Below are 15,423 nucleotides of genomic sequence, written 5' to 3'. Positions count from 1 at the left end.
GAGCAATGGCTGGGCTACAAGGGACTCGGTCGGTCCCCACCAGCTCCCCCGTCTACACTACCCCCCGTGTTTCTACAGCCTCCGACACCAGAGAAGCGTCGAGGAGTTCCCCCCGCAGTGTTGGACGTTTCGGGCGGTATGGAAGATTCGTCCTCATCCTCGTCATCGTCATCTTCATCAGACTCGTTTTCTTCTTCTTCGTCAGAGGACGGGGACCGGAAAGCCAGCAAGAGGAAGAGGAAGAAATCCCGCAAGAAGAAGAAGTCCCGTTCCCGCTCCAGACAGGGAAAGAAGAGCTCTAAGTCCGCTAAGAAAAAGACTAAGAGAAGCAAGTCAAAGGAGTGGGTGAGCATCACAGTGCCCCGGAGCGAGCTGTTTAAGGTAATCACAGCCGCGTCCGCTTCTGGGTGGCTCCCTAGAGCCTCGCCTCCAGTGCCTCATCCTCCTGCCCCCTCCTTCAGACCAGTCACCCGGCAAGGGTGGTCGAGCCAGGCCCCACGCGTAGAGACTAACCCAACGATGGCCTCCGCTTCTTCTTCCCATCGGAAGGACGTACTTCGTAAGAAGGAAGGCTTAGCGTCGACCACGGGCACCTTGGAGGACTTCCTTAAGCACCAAGGGCGCCCGTCGGTTCGCATGGATCCCCCATCCACGGACTCCACCGTGGAACAAGGTACTCCCATGACGGATACCTTCGCCTCCACGGGGCAGCCCGTACCACGGGTACACCTGTCCAGCGTTGCCTTTCCCACCGTCACGGAGGATACCCGTACGGAGGAACTGGTGACGGAAGACCTGGTGGAAGGAGGGGAGTGCTCGTCTGACGACATCTCCTCCTACCGTAAGGTTCTGGCCCTTATACGTCGACATCTCCAGTTGGACGAACCAAAGCCCTGAGCAGAAAAGGCCATGCTCTCCGGACTGTCCAGGATGATTGTGAACCCGGTACAACAGAAGCCTTCATTGTCTCTCCCTCTAGCTCCTGACGTGAAGTTAGGGATGGAGCAGATAGACAGATACCTGGCAGGACTAGCGGATGCCCCCAGAAGCCAAAGTTCCTCCAAGTTGCTGCCAGGGCTGAAGACACAGAAGCGCTTCTACGTCCCAGAAGGTCGTCGCGGAGGACCCCGTGCGGTAGAAGCAGCGATGACCTCACTGAACCAGGGAGTCTCAGAGGACAGGGCGGCCACTGCCCCCGTGTGCTTTTCCCCATCAGAAGCCTCCATGATGGAGGACATGGCACAGGACCTTGTCTACGTGTCCTCCTGGTTGGATTGGTGGGCTTGCGCCTTGGTGGGCTTTCAGGCGTCTCACGACCTCTCCCTTCCGGACAATCAGGCCACGTTGAAGGAGCTCGTTAGTTCGGGAGGCAAGGCGTTTTAAGTTTTTGTCGTCCCAGTCCCTGTCTATGGCCACGAACTGGGTACTAAGAAGAGAGATACAGTGCTTAGCAAGTTAGTTCGGAAGTTACCGGACAGGGAAGCAAGGAGACTGAGGAATTCCTCCGTGTGGGAAGACGACATTTTCCCCATCAAATTGGTGGAAGATACGATGGAGAAGGTGAGGAAGATGAGGGACACAGACCTTAGACCCCCCCCTATGAGGAAGCTTGGGTATAGAAGAGCCTCAGCGGACGTTCCTCACTCCTCCCAGACTGCGCTTATGCAGCCTCGAAGGGACTCTCCGTCAGCTCCTTGGCTTCAAACCTTGCAGCAGCCCACCCGTAGGGCCAACGCAGCTCCTCAGTCAGCCTTCAGACCCTCCTACAGCAACTCTAGGAGAGGTAGCTCCGGCCGTTCCTCCAGAAGGAGGTAGGAAGGGAGGCCCCCTACTCCTACAGGAGCCGCTAGTAGGGGGATGCCTCAGACATTTTTGGCAAGCATGGCGGGATCTCGGTGCGGATTCCTGGACAGTGACGGTCCTGAAGGAGGGCTATAGGCTCCCTTTCCTAGAAGAACCTCCCCTCTCATCCCAGCCCACCGGGCCGAGTGGTTAGTTCCAAAGGACCCATTGAAGAAGGCGGCACTACAGGAGGAAGTAGCGTCCATGATCGCCTAGGGAGCTTTAGAGTCAGTGGAGAACCCCGGCCCGGGTTTCTTCAGCAGGCTCTTCCTTGTGGAGAAATCGACAGGAGAGTGGAGGCCAGTCATAGACCTGTCAGCCCTCAACAAGTTCGTCTTAAAGACGGACTTCAAGATGGACACCCCCAAGACAGTGCTGGCAGCCTTGAGGGAGGGGGATTTCCTCATGTCCCTCGACCTCAGGGACGCCTATTTTCAAATCCCCGTGCACCCCTCCAGCAGGAAGTTCCTCAGGATCAAGTGGGAATCCAGTGTCCTGCAGTTCAAGACCCTTTGCTTCGGCCTGTCGACAGCTCCGCAGGTGTTCATGAGGGTTTTCACCACAGTCTCGGTATGGGCGCACGAGCAGGGTATACGACTAATCAGGTACCTGGACGACTGGTTGTTACTTTCAGCGTCAAGGGAACAACTGAAGGAGCAAGGCGAGAAGTTGCTCGGCCTCTGCAAGGAGTTGGGGATCACGGTCAATCTAGGAAAATCCCAGTTAGCTCCCAGCACCAGGATGACGTACTTGGGGATGGTCCTGGACACCCAGCTAGCAAGAGCCTTCCCCTCGGGAGAGAGAATAGAGAACCTAGAACATATCCTACAACCCTTCCTGACGGACCAACCCAGGAGGGCCAAGGATTGGCAAAAGTTACTGGGCCACCTGGTATCACTGGAGAAATTGGTGCCACAGGGGAGACTCAAGCTCCGGCCAGTGCAGTGGAATCTAAAAGAATCGTGGACCCAAGGCAAGGAGCCCCACAAAATAGTACCAGTTCTCCTGGAGACGAGAGAGACCCTGCTTTGGTGGAGCATCAGGTCGAACACAGAAAAGGGAATGCCCTTCGCCCCCGATCGCCCGGAGATACTGTTGTTCACGGACATATCAAAGGAGGGTTGGTGGGCACTCCTACTAGGAGAATCGACAAGAGGACAGTGGTCCAGCGAGGAGGCGTCCCGCCATATAAACATCCTGGAAATGATAGCGGTTCTGAGGGCGTGTCGAGAGTTCGTGCACTTACTACGAGGAAACACTGTGGCGTAGATGTGCGACAACGCCACAGTAGTGGCATATGTAAAGAAACGGGGGCCTGAAGTCAAAAGAACTGTGCGCCCTAACCACGGAGCTGCTAGAGTGGACTGCAGAAGAAGGGATCGAACTGACGGCAAGGTTCATCCCAGGAAAGAGAAACGTGCTGGCCGACGGCCTCAGCAGGGTGGGTCAAGTGATAGGCTCAGAGTGGACCCTACACGTGGAGGTAGCTCGGGCATTCATCCTGAAGTGGGGCTCCCCAGTGATAGACTTGTTCGCCACACTACTGAACGCCCAACTCCCCGTATTCTGTTCTCCAGTCCCAGATCCGTCAGCAGCGTTCGAGGACGCCTTCCAACATCCCTGGGACGACCTCGATGTTTATGCCTTCCCTCCCTTCGGGATGATCAGGTTAGTGCTAAACAGAGTGAGAGCGGCGACCAACCTGTCAATGACTTTGGTAGCGCCCTGGTGGCCGGAGAGAGAATGGTTCGCAGACCTAAAGGACTTAGCTCTTCGTCCTCCTTGGCCGCTTTCGGACAGACCAGACCTCCTGCGTCAGCCTCACTTTCACAGGTGGCACTTTCACAGGTGGCACGAAAACCCTCGATCCCTCCGCCTTCACGCGTGGAGGTTATCGAGAAACTCCTGAAGAAGGAAGGATACTCATCGAGGACCGCGGCAAGGATGTCAGGTTACCTACGGCGTTCCTCGGCGGTGGTTTACCAAGCAAAATGGACGGTCTTCGTAAGGTGGTGTGCGTCCAAGAACATCAGACCCTTAGGGGCGTCTATCCAGGACATTGCAGACTTTCTGGTATACCTCAGAGACGACGTGGGATTGTCTATTCCGGCCATCAAAGGGGTACGAGCAGCCTTGGGTCAAGTCTTCTTCCTTAGGGACATTGACTTGGGAGCCTCACGACACATCTCTATGCTCATCCGCAGTTTTGAGCAATCATGTCCCCCCCAGGAAGTGAGGATTCCACAGTGGGACCTAGCCAGAGTCCTCAAGGCCCTGTCAGAACCACCCTTCGAGCCTCTCAGGGACTCCCTAGACACAGAACTCACCCTCAAAACAGCCTTCCTTTTAGCCCTGGCTTCGGCGAAAAGAGTTAGCGAGTTGCACGGCCTCTCTTATGAGGTCTCACACTCCAAAGGGTGGAGGGAAGTTACCTTTAAGTTCGTCCCCAGCTTGGTGGCGAAAACGCAGAAACCGGCATGTTGGGATCCTCGGTTTGAAGGTTTTTCAGTGCCAGCCATCCCTCGCTCCGACAACCCGAAGGATCTTCTCTTATTCCCCGTGATTGATTGATTGATTGATTTAAAGTTTTCAGGCATCCTGACATCTAAGTTATGCCCCGTGAGAGCGGTAAGAAAGTACCTGAAGAGGACCGCAAAATTCCGCCCACAGATCAGTAATTTATTCGTTTCAACAGGCCGAGTGAAGAAACCGATCTCGAAGAACTCTATCTCTTTCTGGCTACGGCAAGTGATAAAGAGAGCCTACGAAGCTTCCGGGACCCCTCACCCAGGTAAACCAAGGCCACATGATATTAGAGGTCTGAGCACCTCCCTGGCCTTTGAGAAAAACATGGCTGTGGGAAAAATCCTGAAGGCGGGAACCTGGTCTAGACAATCCACCTTCACGGAACACTACCTCAAAGATTGTTCGAGAAGATCCTTGGACAGGTTTTCCATTGGCCCAGTCATTTCGGCCCTTCAAGAGATCTAAGGTCATGGCCGCAGGGCTTCTGGGGGTGTTAAAACCAAGAGACACTAGTTCCTTCCTTAACCTTACCCCCCCCCCTCTCTCCTTACCTTCCTTCCCCTGGCCGTATTGCCTAGGAAGATGTCACAGAAGACCTTAGCCACTGGAAGAAACGTCCTCTAAGGGAACATGTATCGGAGTTGGTTTTGCCAAAGGTAAGCCATTAGATACTAAGTGGGTTTTTTTTTTTTTTTTTTTTTTCCCCCCTACTTTTCATGTAGTTTTCTAGTGGTCAAAGATCCGAACCTCCTTAGAGGTTCTCTACCAGGACACTCCCACCTCCTAAAGTTTAAGTCTCTTAAGAAGGTAGTTCTAGGTAAGTAACCGTGTTGGAACAAATCACAAATTTTTAAGTAATTTGTATTTATTCCGTAACCGAAATACAAACCACGCTATTTACATTGGGTTTACCTTTTAGCGTAGCTGAAATGGCGAGCCATTAGAATTTAACGAGGGTGTATTACCCCCACGCTAGTTAGCGGGGGGTAGGGGAGTGGTAGCTAGCTACCCCTCCCCCCCTCACACACCGGTGGACTGCTTCACTTCACTTTTGGCTCGGACGATGGACAGACGTGTCTGTCTTCGTCCTCGCTTGGCAGCCATTATTTGTTTTGTCTTTACTTAATCACTTACTTTTCTTTTACTCAATATATATGTAAACATTTTTTCATGTTTATGTATATATTTGAGTATAGAAATCAGTAAGTTTCCTTTTCAGAGTTTGTGCTTGTGTGTGTAGTGTACGATATCTCCGTGGAGCCCTCAGCAGTTAGGCCACCATGGTGTACTGTAATTTCATGGGTCGCGATCGAGTTTGACTACGGTCTTTCTCTCTCTCTCTCTCTTGAGGTCGTTCACCCTTTTACTACGTTACTTTTTCTACGTCTGAGTAGCTTCCTTCCTGTGTGGGTGGGGGTGCTACGCCGTACGCTTTGTCTCAATTAGTTTATGTATCTAATTGTGTTTGTTGATTTTAAGCTTTGTAGAACGATTCCTTTCGGGGTTTTCGTTCTTTCTTTAGTGTTCATTCTGCTAAATTACATAGTTACATAATTATAATTGTTATAATTCTGTTTTGGTTACAGTTCTCCTTCCGTGATTGTAAGTGTTTGCGAGGGCACGTGCCTGTTGTGTAATTCTTAAGTTCCTTTCCCTCGGGATTCCTCTTCGGAGCCTTCCCGGGGGAATAAATGTTAACTAATGATTTTTGTTTTTATTTTCTACAGTTACCGATCTAGTTTGTTTCTGTAATGTGACAACGGAGTGAGCTGTCTTGTTGAGGCCTGGGGATTTGGCTGTTGCTGCCTCCCCTATAGACCTTCGTCAGGGGCGTGTCTCCTCCTGGAAGTACTCCCGTGATGATTGACAGCTCTCCAGTTCATTTTAGAACACTCAGGAGGCTCGCCTCCTTGGGTGGGGAACTTTCCTTTCGAGGGAAGTTTTCCTGTCCAGGCTTAAGTTTTTCCCCTGTGGGGGTTCTTCTCTTACCTTTTTTCGTGCGACTATGCTCTTGGTGCTGAGCGGTCGCACCTGCAGTTACGCTTAAGGGGCTGGGCAACTACAGGAGCCCCTCTTCGGAGGATTGCTCTTTTTAGGTCACTGGCTGACCCGTCTCTTCTACGAAGTGCTTCTCTTTCGTTCGCGAGAGAGTACACTCATAGAGACTCCTCTTCGGAGGACTCTTCTGCTGTTGTTGCTGTTGGCCGCCTTCGCCGTAAGGCTCACCGTCCGCTACGTCGTAAGGGCCTCCCATCTCCTTATAAGGGTGCTAAGAGGCGCCTTTTTGAATCTCCGTATGCAGCCTGCAACTCATTCTTCTTGACCTTCCGCCCCTGGTGCAGATGGACAGCAGTCTGACCTCGTCTTCCGACGGGCAACGTTCTTCCGACGGGCAACGTTCTTCCGACGGGCAACGTTCTTCCGACAGACATCGGTCTCCCGACGGACAACAGTCCCTTCGTGGCAAAGGGTTGCCTCCCACGGGGGTGCTTCCCTTGCGTGTCAGGGTTCCCCTGCGCGCCCTTCTGCAGTGTTCTCTCCTGCTCAGTGTTAGCGCACAGGCGCTCTCCTGCTCATCAGCGTTTTCCTGATCGCTAGCGCTCTCCTGCTCATCAGCGTTTTCCTGATCGCTAGCGCTCTCCTGTTCACCAGCGCTCTCCTGTTCGTCAGCGCTCTCCTGATGATCGTCTCTGCTGTTACTGTTGGTTCCTGTTACGCGCCCTGGGCACCCACGTTCGCCCGCGCAATCTAGAACTTCAATTCAGGTCTTGGACAAGGACTCTTCTTCTACGCACAGGATTCCTCCTGCTCGCCAGCGCTCACCTTTACTTCTGTCCTTCTGTGCGCCAGCTTTCTTCAATCGCCAGCGCACTTCTGCGCGCCCTTTCCTGCCATGCACCAATGGGCGCCAACGGTTTTTCCTGACCGTCTAGGATCGCCTGATTAACAGCTTGCTTCAGTGCTCACCTTCCTGATGCACCTGCGCGTCTTCTGTTAGCGCGATGCGCGCTAACCATCCCTAGTCTCTTACGCGTTAGCGATCGCCTACGCGCCCGCGCGATTCTTCGCCTGCGCGCTAGCGTTTTGTTAACACACCACCGCTCGCCAACGCGCCATCACTTGCCGACGCGCCATCGCTTGCCAACGCGCCTTCACTCGCCTACGGGGCATCGCTCGCCAAAGACGCGCCATCGCTCGCCAAAGACGCGCCATCACCCGCCCACGCGCGAACCAACGGTATTCCATCGCGCGAACCAACGGTATTCCATCGCGCGAACCAACGGTATTCCATCGCGCGAACCAACGGTATTCCATCGCGCGAACCAACTGTGTTCCGTCGCGCCATCGCGGAGACCAACGCTTTTCCGTCGCGCCATCGCGCGGACCAACGGTGTTCCGTCGTGCCATCGCGCGGACCAACGGTGTTCCGTCGTGCCATCGCGCGGACCAACGGTGTTCCGTCGCGCGGACCAACGGTATTCCGTCGCGCGAACGTCGGCTTGATTCCTGCAGTATCCATCGCTTGCCTGTGAACTTTCGGATTCCGACCACCAGCTCTCACCCTCCTTCTGTGCTCCTGTGTGCCCGCGCATGGGCGCTTCCAAATTCGGCCACGCGCAAACCATTGATTTACCATCGCGCGAGCGCCAGGGCGATTGCGACCGCGATTCCCGTCGGGGTTTCGCAACATGGCCAGCCTGGCGAGTCTTTTGGAGCGTATTTCCAGAACACGGTCTTCACCCCGTAAACGCAGAGCATGGCACATGCAAGAGCAGGAAGAATCTTCAGGGAGGTCTGAGCAACATTCTTCTTTCCAGAACCTGGGTTAGCCCTTCCTCGTCATTCCCTGGAAGGGTCTTGCCAGGGAGCTTTCCGTTCGAGATTTCTCCGTCGGGCAAGGGGTGACTGGTTTACCCCTTTCCTCTTCTCCATCTCGTGGAAGGGGCTTACCAGGTCCTTTCCCTCCTCGGTTGCGACCCGAGGTTTTGTACAAGGAAGCTCCAGGAAGGTCATGGGTACTTTCCTCCTCTCGGGCTCTAGCACCTTGGCGTTTCGTCGCCAAGTTTCGATCTTGCGGGCAAGCTCGAGGTTGGACCATCTAGACGCAGTGTCTGAGGGTTTCCTCTCGAGTGTTTCATCCGTGGATGTCGACAAGCTCAGACACTTCCATCCTTGGGAAGAGCTTGTTTGTGCCCAAGGACAGAGACATGGACAGCGGTTGTGCGGAGGAAGTCGACTTCCGTTTTCACTCCTCCAAGGCGCTTTCTTCCAGACCCTGCAGGCCTCCAGCGCCTCTTCTTTTAGCCTCGTTGGCCTAAGTTATCGGACCGGCTACGGCAGCTAAGACAAGGTGTCCAATAGCAGTCCCCTCCTGTCAGGGACAGATAGCACGGGAAGCTCTCCTGGGGGGGCGTAATCATAGAGGGAACGGCAGAGTTCACAAACTCTAGGATTGGCAACCCCCCGTGCAGGTCTCACGCTGGGAGGATGCCTAAGGTTACTCATCCGGATAACAGCTTCCCGATGCCGATTCCTACACGATCTCCGTGATCAGCCAAGGATATCGCGCCTCGGTCTTACCATCTCTCCGTCTCTGTCAGCGAATTCAGTGTCACTGAACCTCTATGCCATGGGGTCGGCAAGAGTTTTTGCCCATTTGGGCAGAATGATCCATGCCTTAGGAGAAGGTCCTCCATAGGATCGTCGACGGCTTCACCCCCCGTCTTCTTCAGTCGATCCTTTCTCGTAGGAAAGCATCTGAGACGGAATTCCGTGGTCGACCTCTCAGCTCTGTTCAAGTTTGTCGGATAAACTTCGTCCAGCGTGGGACAGCAGAATCGATCAGACTGGTAACGAGGCGGCAGGACTCCTGAGGCCCTGGACCGGAAGGACGGGTACTTCCAGTTTCCATTCCATCCATCTTCCAGGAAGCTCTTGGAATTCAGCCTAGACTTAGATGCGGTGTGGCGATCCCGCCGCGGCATCGCAGGATTTTCTCCAAAGAACTCTCCCTGCTTTCCTCATGGCCGCTCAGGAGCAGGCTTCCGCCTCCTTTGCCTTTTGGAGGTCTGGTCAACTCCGGTAGGCTCGGGTTCGACCTTCTTCGACGCCGGGACAGGCTTCCGGGTCCTTACCATGAGTGAGGGATCATGGTAATTTGCTAGGAGCCTTCTCTACTTCTGCCTCAACATCTGGGGTATCTAGCCATGATATTGAGTCAACGGTCTTACCACGTTGGAAACACCGCTTCTCGTCCGATCAGCCAAGTTAAGCAACGTTGGGCTGGTCAGTACTTGGATGGGTGACCGCCTGGGTACGCCAGATGCTGTTGCCTTCTTCTCCGAGCCTTCCCTTCAGTTGACTGTGGCAAGGCTGAGGAGAGTCGCAGTTCCTGTTTTCAGTCAAGTAGAGCTTTCAGCCCTACCTTGGAACGTTTCCTGGGTCTCTTTTCCTCATTGACCCATCTAACGTCCCGAACGGTCGCCTCAGGATAAGTTCCCTGTGGGGCGGCCCAACTTCCGGTGGTATCAAAGCAACGATTAACCGGACTTTCTGGCCCTATGGGACCAGCGGAACGTTTAGACCGGCAGTGGGTGTTGACCTATGGAACCTCTTCATGGGAGTGGATGTTCTCGTCCTTTCCCCACATTTTGATGCTGTTCTCGGACTCGTCAAAGAAAAGGGGGGGGGGGGGGGGGCAATGTTCCGGTTCAGGCCTATGGTCAGGACCTGAAGGATATCTCTCCATCATTCAGGCAGGCTTAGTGGCCGTAGTCTGGCCCCTCTACAGATCCTACAGTTCCTGCCGAGTCGCTCCGCGTGCGACGACTTCATGGTACTGGCGTATTCCAACCAGCAAGGGACGCATTTTCATACCTTCACATCTTGCAGTAGAGATACTGAGATGATCCGAGGTCCTCTCTATACCACTATCGGCTCGCTCATTCCGGGCAGAGGAATGTTCTCTCCAACTATCTGAGCAGAGCCTCGCAGTTAGAGGGTACCTGGGGGTCTTTGGCCTTTAGTAGCCAGCAAGTCCTGGCCTGGGGGACCTGATCGCGACAGCCTGGAACTTCAAGCTTCCGCTGTTCTTTCCCCCAGTCTCAGACCCCAAGACTCTTTGGCAAAATGCTTTTCGGTGATGGTGGGACAACATCGACGCCTGCGTCTTCCCACTATTGTTGTCTGTTGAGAATGGGTCTCAACAAGACCAGGTTGTCTGTCAACGTTTCGATGGCCCTGAGAGCTCCACTGTGACTATACGCGGAATGGTTTCCGGACCCTCTGCTTCCCCTGACGGAACTCTCGGGAGAGCTTCTCCCACGGCACAGGCTACTCAAACAACCACACCACAACATCTTTCACGAGCCGTGGCATCGCTTCGGCTTCCCGCCTGGAGACACACTACGCCGCCTCCTCAAGAAGAGACAACCCGCTACAGTTGCGGAGCGGAGGTCGCGTCACCTGCGATAGTCATCCGCAGGGGTCTACCAGGCGAAGTGGAGAGTCTTCTGTGGTTGGTGTCGTGGGAGAGATACCTCTTCCCTTGAGGCCTCTTCTCCAGCATTAACGGACTTATTGCTTTTCGGCGGGAGGAAATTCCTTTCCGCTCTCGGCAATGAAGCCTGTCGCTCAGCCTTTCTCTGGCCTTCAGGCTGAAAGGAATAGACTTTATCCTTCCCGCTGGACCTTTCTTCGCTCATGCGAAGCTGCGAACGTCCCTGCCCCCTGTCGGAGTGAGACCTCCTCCATGGAGCATGGTTCGGACTTTTTAGTCCCTTAAGAGATCTTCTCAAGAACCATTACGTCAGGCCTCTGATCATATTCCGTCTTGGGGGACGGTGCTCCTGCTCACTATGGCCTCGGCCAGTGTGTAAGCAATCTTTTTGGTCTCGTATGACTCCGCCCTTTCTAAGGGATAGGGGAAGGCAACATTCAGGTTTGCTCCCGAGTTGTTTGCTAGACTCAGAATCTTGGGGTCCCAGCCCTTCGGTCCAACTCCTTCAAGATTTCGAGTCACCATTCTGTATCAGATGACCCAAACCTTCTCCTTCTTGCCAGTAAAGGAATCGAGGGGTTATCCTAGGGAACAGCTGCAGTTTGTCCTCACGTGCAGCCGGGTTGGGAGCACAGGAAGGACACAGGGGAGAGTCTCCAGTATACCTCTTCAGCTCGGACTCAAGGACATTCATCTCGACCTAAATCCAGACCCTCCTCCATCACGTTCGCCCTACAGCACGATGTCGGATACTTCGCAACGTCCCTCGCCTTCGAGTAATACTACTCTGTGACGCAGGTGCTACAAGCTGGAGTCTGGAAGCGTCTAATGACCTTCGCAGCCCACTTCCTGCAGGGTGTGACCCACAGGAGTATCGATACGTTTCTATCGCTCTGTGGTGGCTACACAACAGCTGGTCTAACCTCAGGATCCTTTTTGGACAGGTAGCAGAAGGTTGAGGGCATTGTTATCAGGTTCTAGTCTGCATGAACGAAAGAAGTATGTCTGGCCCTTACTTCTTTCTTCATCGTCCCCTCTACTGGGGAAGCAGCATCCTGGTCTCTGCATAGCTGACCTCAAACCTCTGCAGGTAAACCATGCTTCCTTGTGTTCCAAGTATTGAGTCAATACTGTCGCGTCCCCCATACCCTGACGATGTGGTATTGGGAACGTCCTAACCCAGAGGTCCTTCTGGAACTCAAGGTCAACGGCCTAGGACAGGTCACACTTCCTTCACACACAAGCTTATGTAGGCCACACGTTTCATTGCGTAGCAAGGAACTTGTTAGGTGCAGGGACTCCTTTTCTCGAGTGCGACTCGGATTTTGAGTCCCCGGGTAAAGCCAAAGCCAGTATGGCTGGGGACTTTCCACCCTTCCTAAGGGGTAAGTCACCCAATATAAATAGCGTGGTTTGTATTTCGGTTACGGAACAAATGACAAATTCGGAGATAATTTGTATTTTTCCTAACCATACAAACCTTAGCTATTTACACATATTTGCCCGCCAGCCCTGTCCCCCAAGACAAGTCCTACCTCTAAGTGAAGTGAAGCAGTCCACTGGTGTGTGAGGGGGGGGAGGGGTAGCTAGCTACCACTCCCCTACCCCCCGCTAACTAGCGCTGGGGTAATACACTCTCGTTAAATTCTAATGGCTCGCCATTTCAGCTACGCTAAAAGGTAAACCCAATGTATATAGCTAAGGTTTGTATGGTTAGGAAAAATACAAATTATCTCCGAATTTGTCATTTTTCCTAACATACTTACCTAGAACTACCTTCGGGTTATGGCCCACCCATCCTTCCCCGAGAAACCTGCAGGGTCGAGTAGTACCTGTTCCAATGAAACTTACTGAGGAGCCGACCTGAGTTAGCACGCTTTCCGACCCCGGGTCGCCTCAGGGCACGTATCACTCCGCCTGAGGTTAGCCCCTTAGAAAACGGAAAGAGGGTAAACTATACAAAAAGCTGGTCGGTTAGGTAGAGTTACCGGTAACTCCTAAGAAGGTAGTTCTAGGTAAGTATGTTAGAAAAAATACAAATTACTTAAAAATTTGTAATATATGTAAGAAAACTATGCATGCAGTGTATGTATGTATGTATATATATATTTGTATTTGTTTATTTTTTAGTATAATATTTTAGTCCCTCATATACATGCAGCATTTCTATATTGCAGTCCCCCTTTTCAGAAATCTTATATAGTACGGTGAAGCTCATGTGTCTTCTTCGATCAATGCCAAGTGCATAAGATGTAGTACGAGGTTGAAAAAAGAAAAAAAAAATGGTAACAAACTCAAAGCTTAAGATATATAAGCTCTAAGTTTAAGATGTATAATATAAGCTTTAATTAAGCTTAAGATATATAATGTAAGCTCTAAGCATAATATACATAACATAAGCTCTAAGCTTAAGATATAAAAGTTGCCACATATTACTTTAAGCTTAGAAATACGCTGTAAGCTATATCCTAATCCATCAGTACAGTATGTATATACTGGAATTATGCCCCATGAGTTTTACTTTGTAGCGCTACCACCAGTAAATAAAGTACTCCAATAATAAAACATTGTGCATTTAATGCTTTTACAGGCAGTTAAAATCACATTAGAAACTGCATGTACTACTTAGCAACGTGTGTCTTCTGATTTTGTAGGCCCATCTATCCCTTCCTTCCATTTGGTGTTTTCAAAAAGCAAGGAATACAATTTCAGTATTCTTACATCCCAACACAGGGTGGGTATTTAAAATATGTGCTTATATTTTACAGGTTTGACACCAGGTCAAGCACACAGGCACCATTTGTTAAAGATGGACTTGAGTGAAGACTTGTACGATCAAGCCAATAAATCTATAAATCCATCTCCAAAGTCTGTTCAGTATATGTGGACAGTATGGAGGCAGAGTGAACATGGAGGACTTAATACCCCATCAATGTTTGATGCAATAAGGAACTATGCAGAAGACCATCCAGAACTCATTCTGAAAAGTAGTCATGAAAAGGATAAGTTTGCAGTTGTTTTGGTTACCCCCTTCATGATGAGAGCACACAGGCAGCTGAGAGAGGCAGGGGAAGTGGTGTTTATCGATGCAACAGGCTGTGATCAGCTAAACACAGCAGTCATACCATTCCTTTGTGCTGGACCAGCTGGGGCTGTGCCATTGGCTGTGGTTTTCACCTCTTCTCAAGATGAAGCAACATTAACTAAAGGTAATTAATGTGTATAGTGTATCCTTTAATTCTCAGTTTCCAACTTTTTTGTGTATTAGTTTTTCAAGTTTTTTTTTGGAATGCAATTTATATATAGTTTCCTATTGTGTGTTTTACAGGGTTTGGTATGGTAAAGGATGCACTTGGGGAGTACGCCTTCTATGGGAAAGGAAAGCCGCAGTCATTCATGACGGACAATTGCGATGCAGAAAGGAAGGCTTTAGCAGTCACTTGGCCTACTTCCCAGCAATTCTTATGTATATTTCACATATTACAACAAGTATGGCAGTGGCTCCTTGATTCCAAGCATGGCATCCATAAAAATGATCGCCAAGAACTAATGGCTGCCGTAAAATCTCTTGTTTATGCAGAGTCAAGAGAACCTTTTCAAGAATTGCTGGAGAAGCTACTAAACAATCCTTTTGCTGAGAAGTACCCCAATTTCAAATGGTAATATACGTTTCTCACTATTAGTAAAGTCTTTGGAAAGTAGTGCAGGTATTTTTTCTGTTGTATAATATGGATCAGGTTTTACACTTTAATATGCATTTTTCTCTTTCTTTAAGCATGTGTAATAATTCATGTTATAGTGATTTCAATTCAATATTTCAGCTACTTGACCACCCTAGTCCAAAGGCGAGAGGAGTGGGCGATTGCCTTCAGAGCTGGTGCAGTGTTGAGAGGCCATCACACTAACAATTACTGTGAGGCAGCAATGTGTATCATTAAGGATAATATTCTTAATAGGTAAGGATAAAACTTAACTAAGACTAATTTATTTATTTTAATTTAATTTGCCATCACTGTACTCAGGACTGGATTTATCTGTATGTGGGCCCAAGATCACTTTTCCTTAGTGGACCCCAAAAATAATATGTAATAATTTTAGGAAACAGTGAAACAAACCATTCATCCCCATGTCCCTGGTATATCCCAACAAGTCCTCAGTGGACCCCTAGTTACCAGCAAGCCCTAGGTTAATGGCCTATGTTGCCCAGTAAAATATCTGAGCCTGACTCTTATATATCAGGGGAAGACAATCTTTCCAGAGTGAGAGCCAGTTTAGAAATACATATGAGCTGCTTACGGGCCGGGGAAAGAAAGTGACTACAAACACAGTCATTTGGAAGCTATACAAATAAATCATAGGGCTGATGCTGCTTGTCATGAATACTTTTTGTTGTGTTGTGGTGTGTTTATGCTCTAACCCAAGTGCACTAGTAGGTATTATCTGTCCTTAGTTGTTGGGGAGAAATCTGTTTGTGCTGCTAGCAATGGTTTTAAAGTGGCACCTGTAGATGGTCCATGCCAACCCCCAAGAACTCATCTTTGTTACTGTGGAATTAC

The 15,423-nt window shown here is 50.9% G+C and overlaps 1 protein-coding gene and 1 pseudogene across 1 annotated transcript in view; both read left to right on the top strand.

Annotated features, from left to right (window-relative positions):
- Positions 1-15,423, top strand: part of LOC137624269 (uncharacterized) — a 148,365-nt gene that overhangs the window by 131,421 nt on the left and 1,521 nt on the right. Inside the window, 3 exon segments of the mRNA XM_068354807.1 lie at positions 13,636-14,076; positions 14,196-14,526; positions 14,689-14,823. Of these exon segments, the coding sequence (XP_068210908.1) occupies positions 13,636-14,076; positions 14,196-14,526; positions 14,689-14,823 (907 nt within the window).
- On the top strand, positions 9,586-9,703 carry LOC137625128 (5S ribosomal RNA; annotated as a pseudogene).

Source organism: Palaemon carinicauda, chromosome 31, assembly GCF_036898095.1.
Source record: "Palaemon carinicauda isolate YSFRI2023 chromosome 31, ASM3689809v2, whole genome shotgun sequence".
NCBI classification, from domain to species: domain Eukaryota; kingdom Metazoa; phylum Arthropoda; class Malacostraca; order Decapoda; family Palaemonidae; genus Palaemon; species Palaemon carinicauda.
This window is presented reverse-complemented; position numbering and strand designations above follow the sequence as displayed.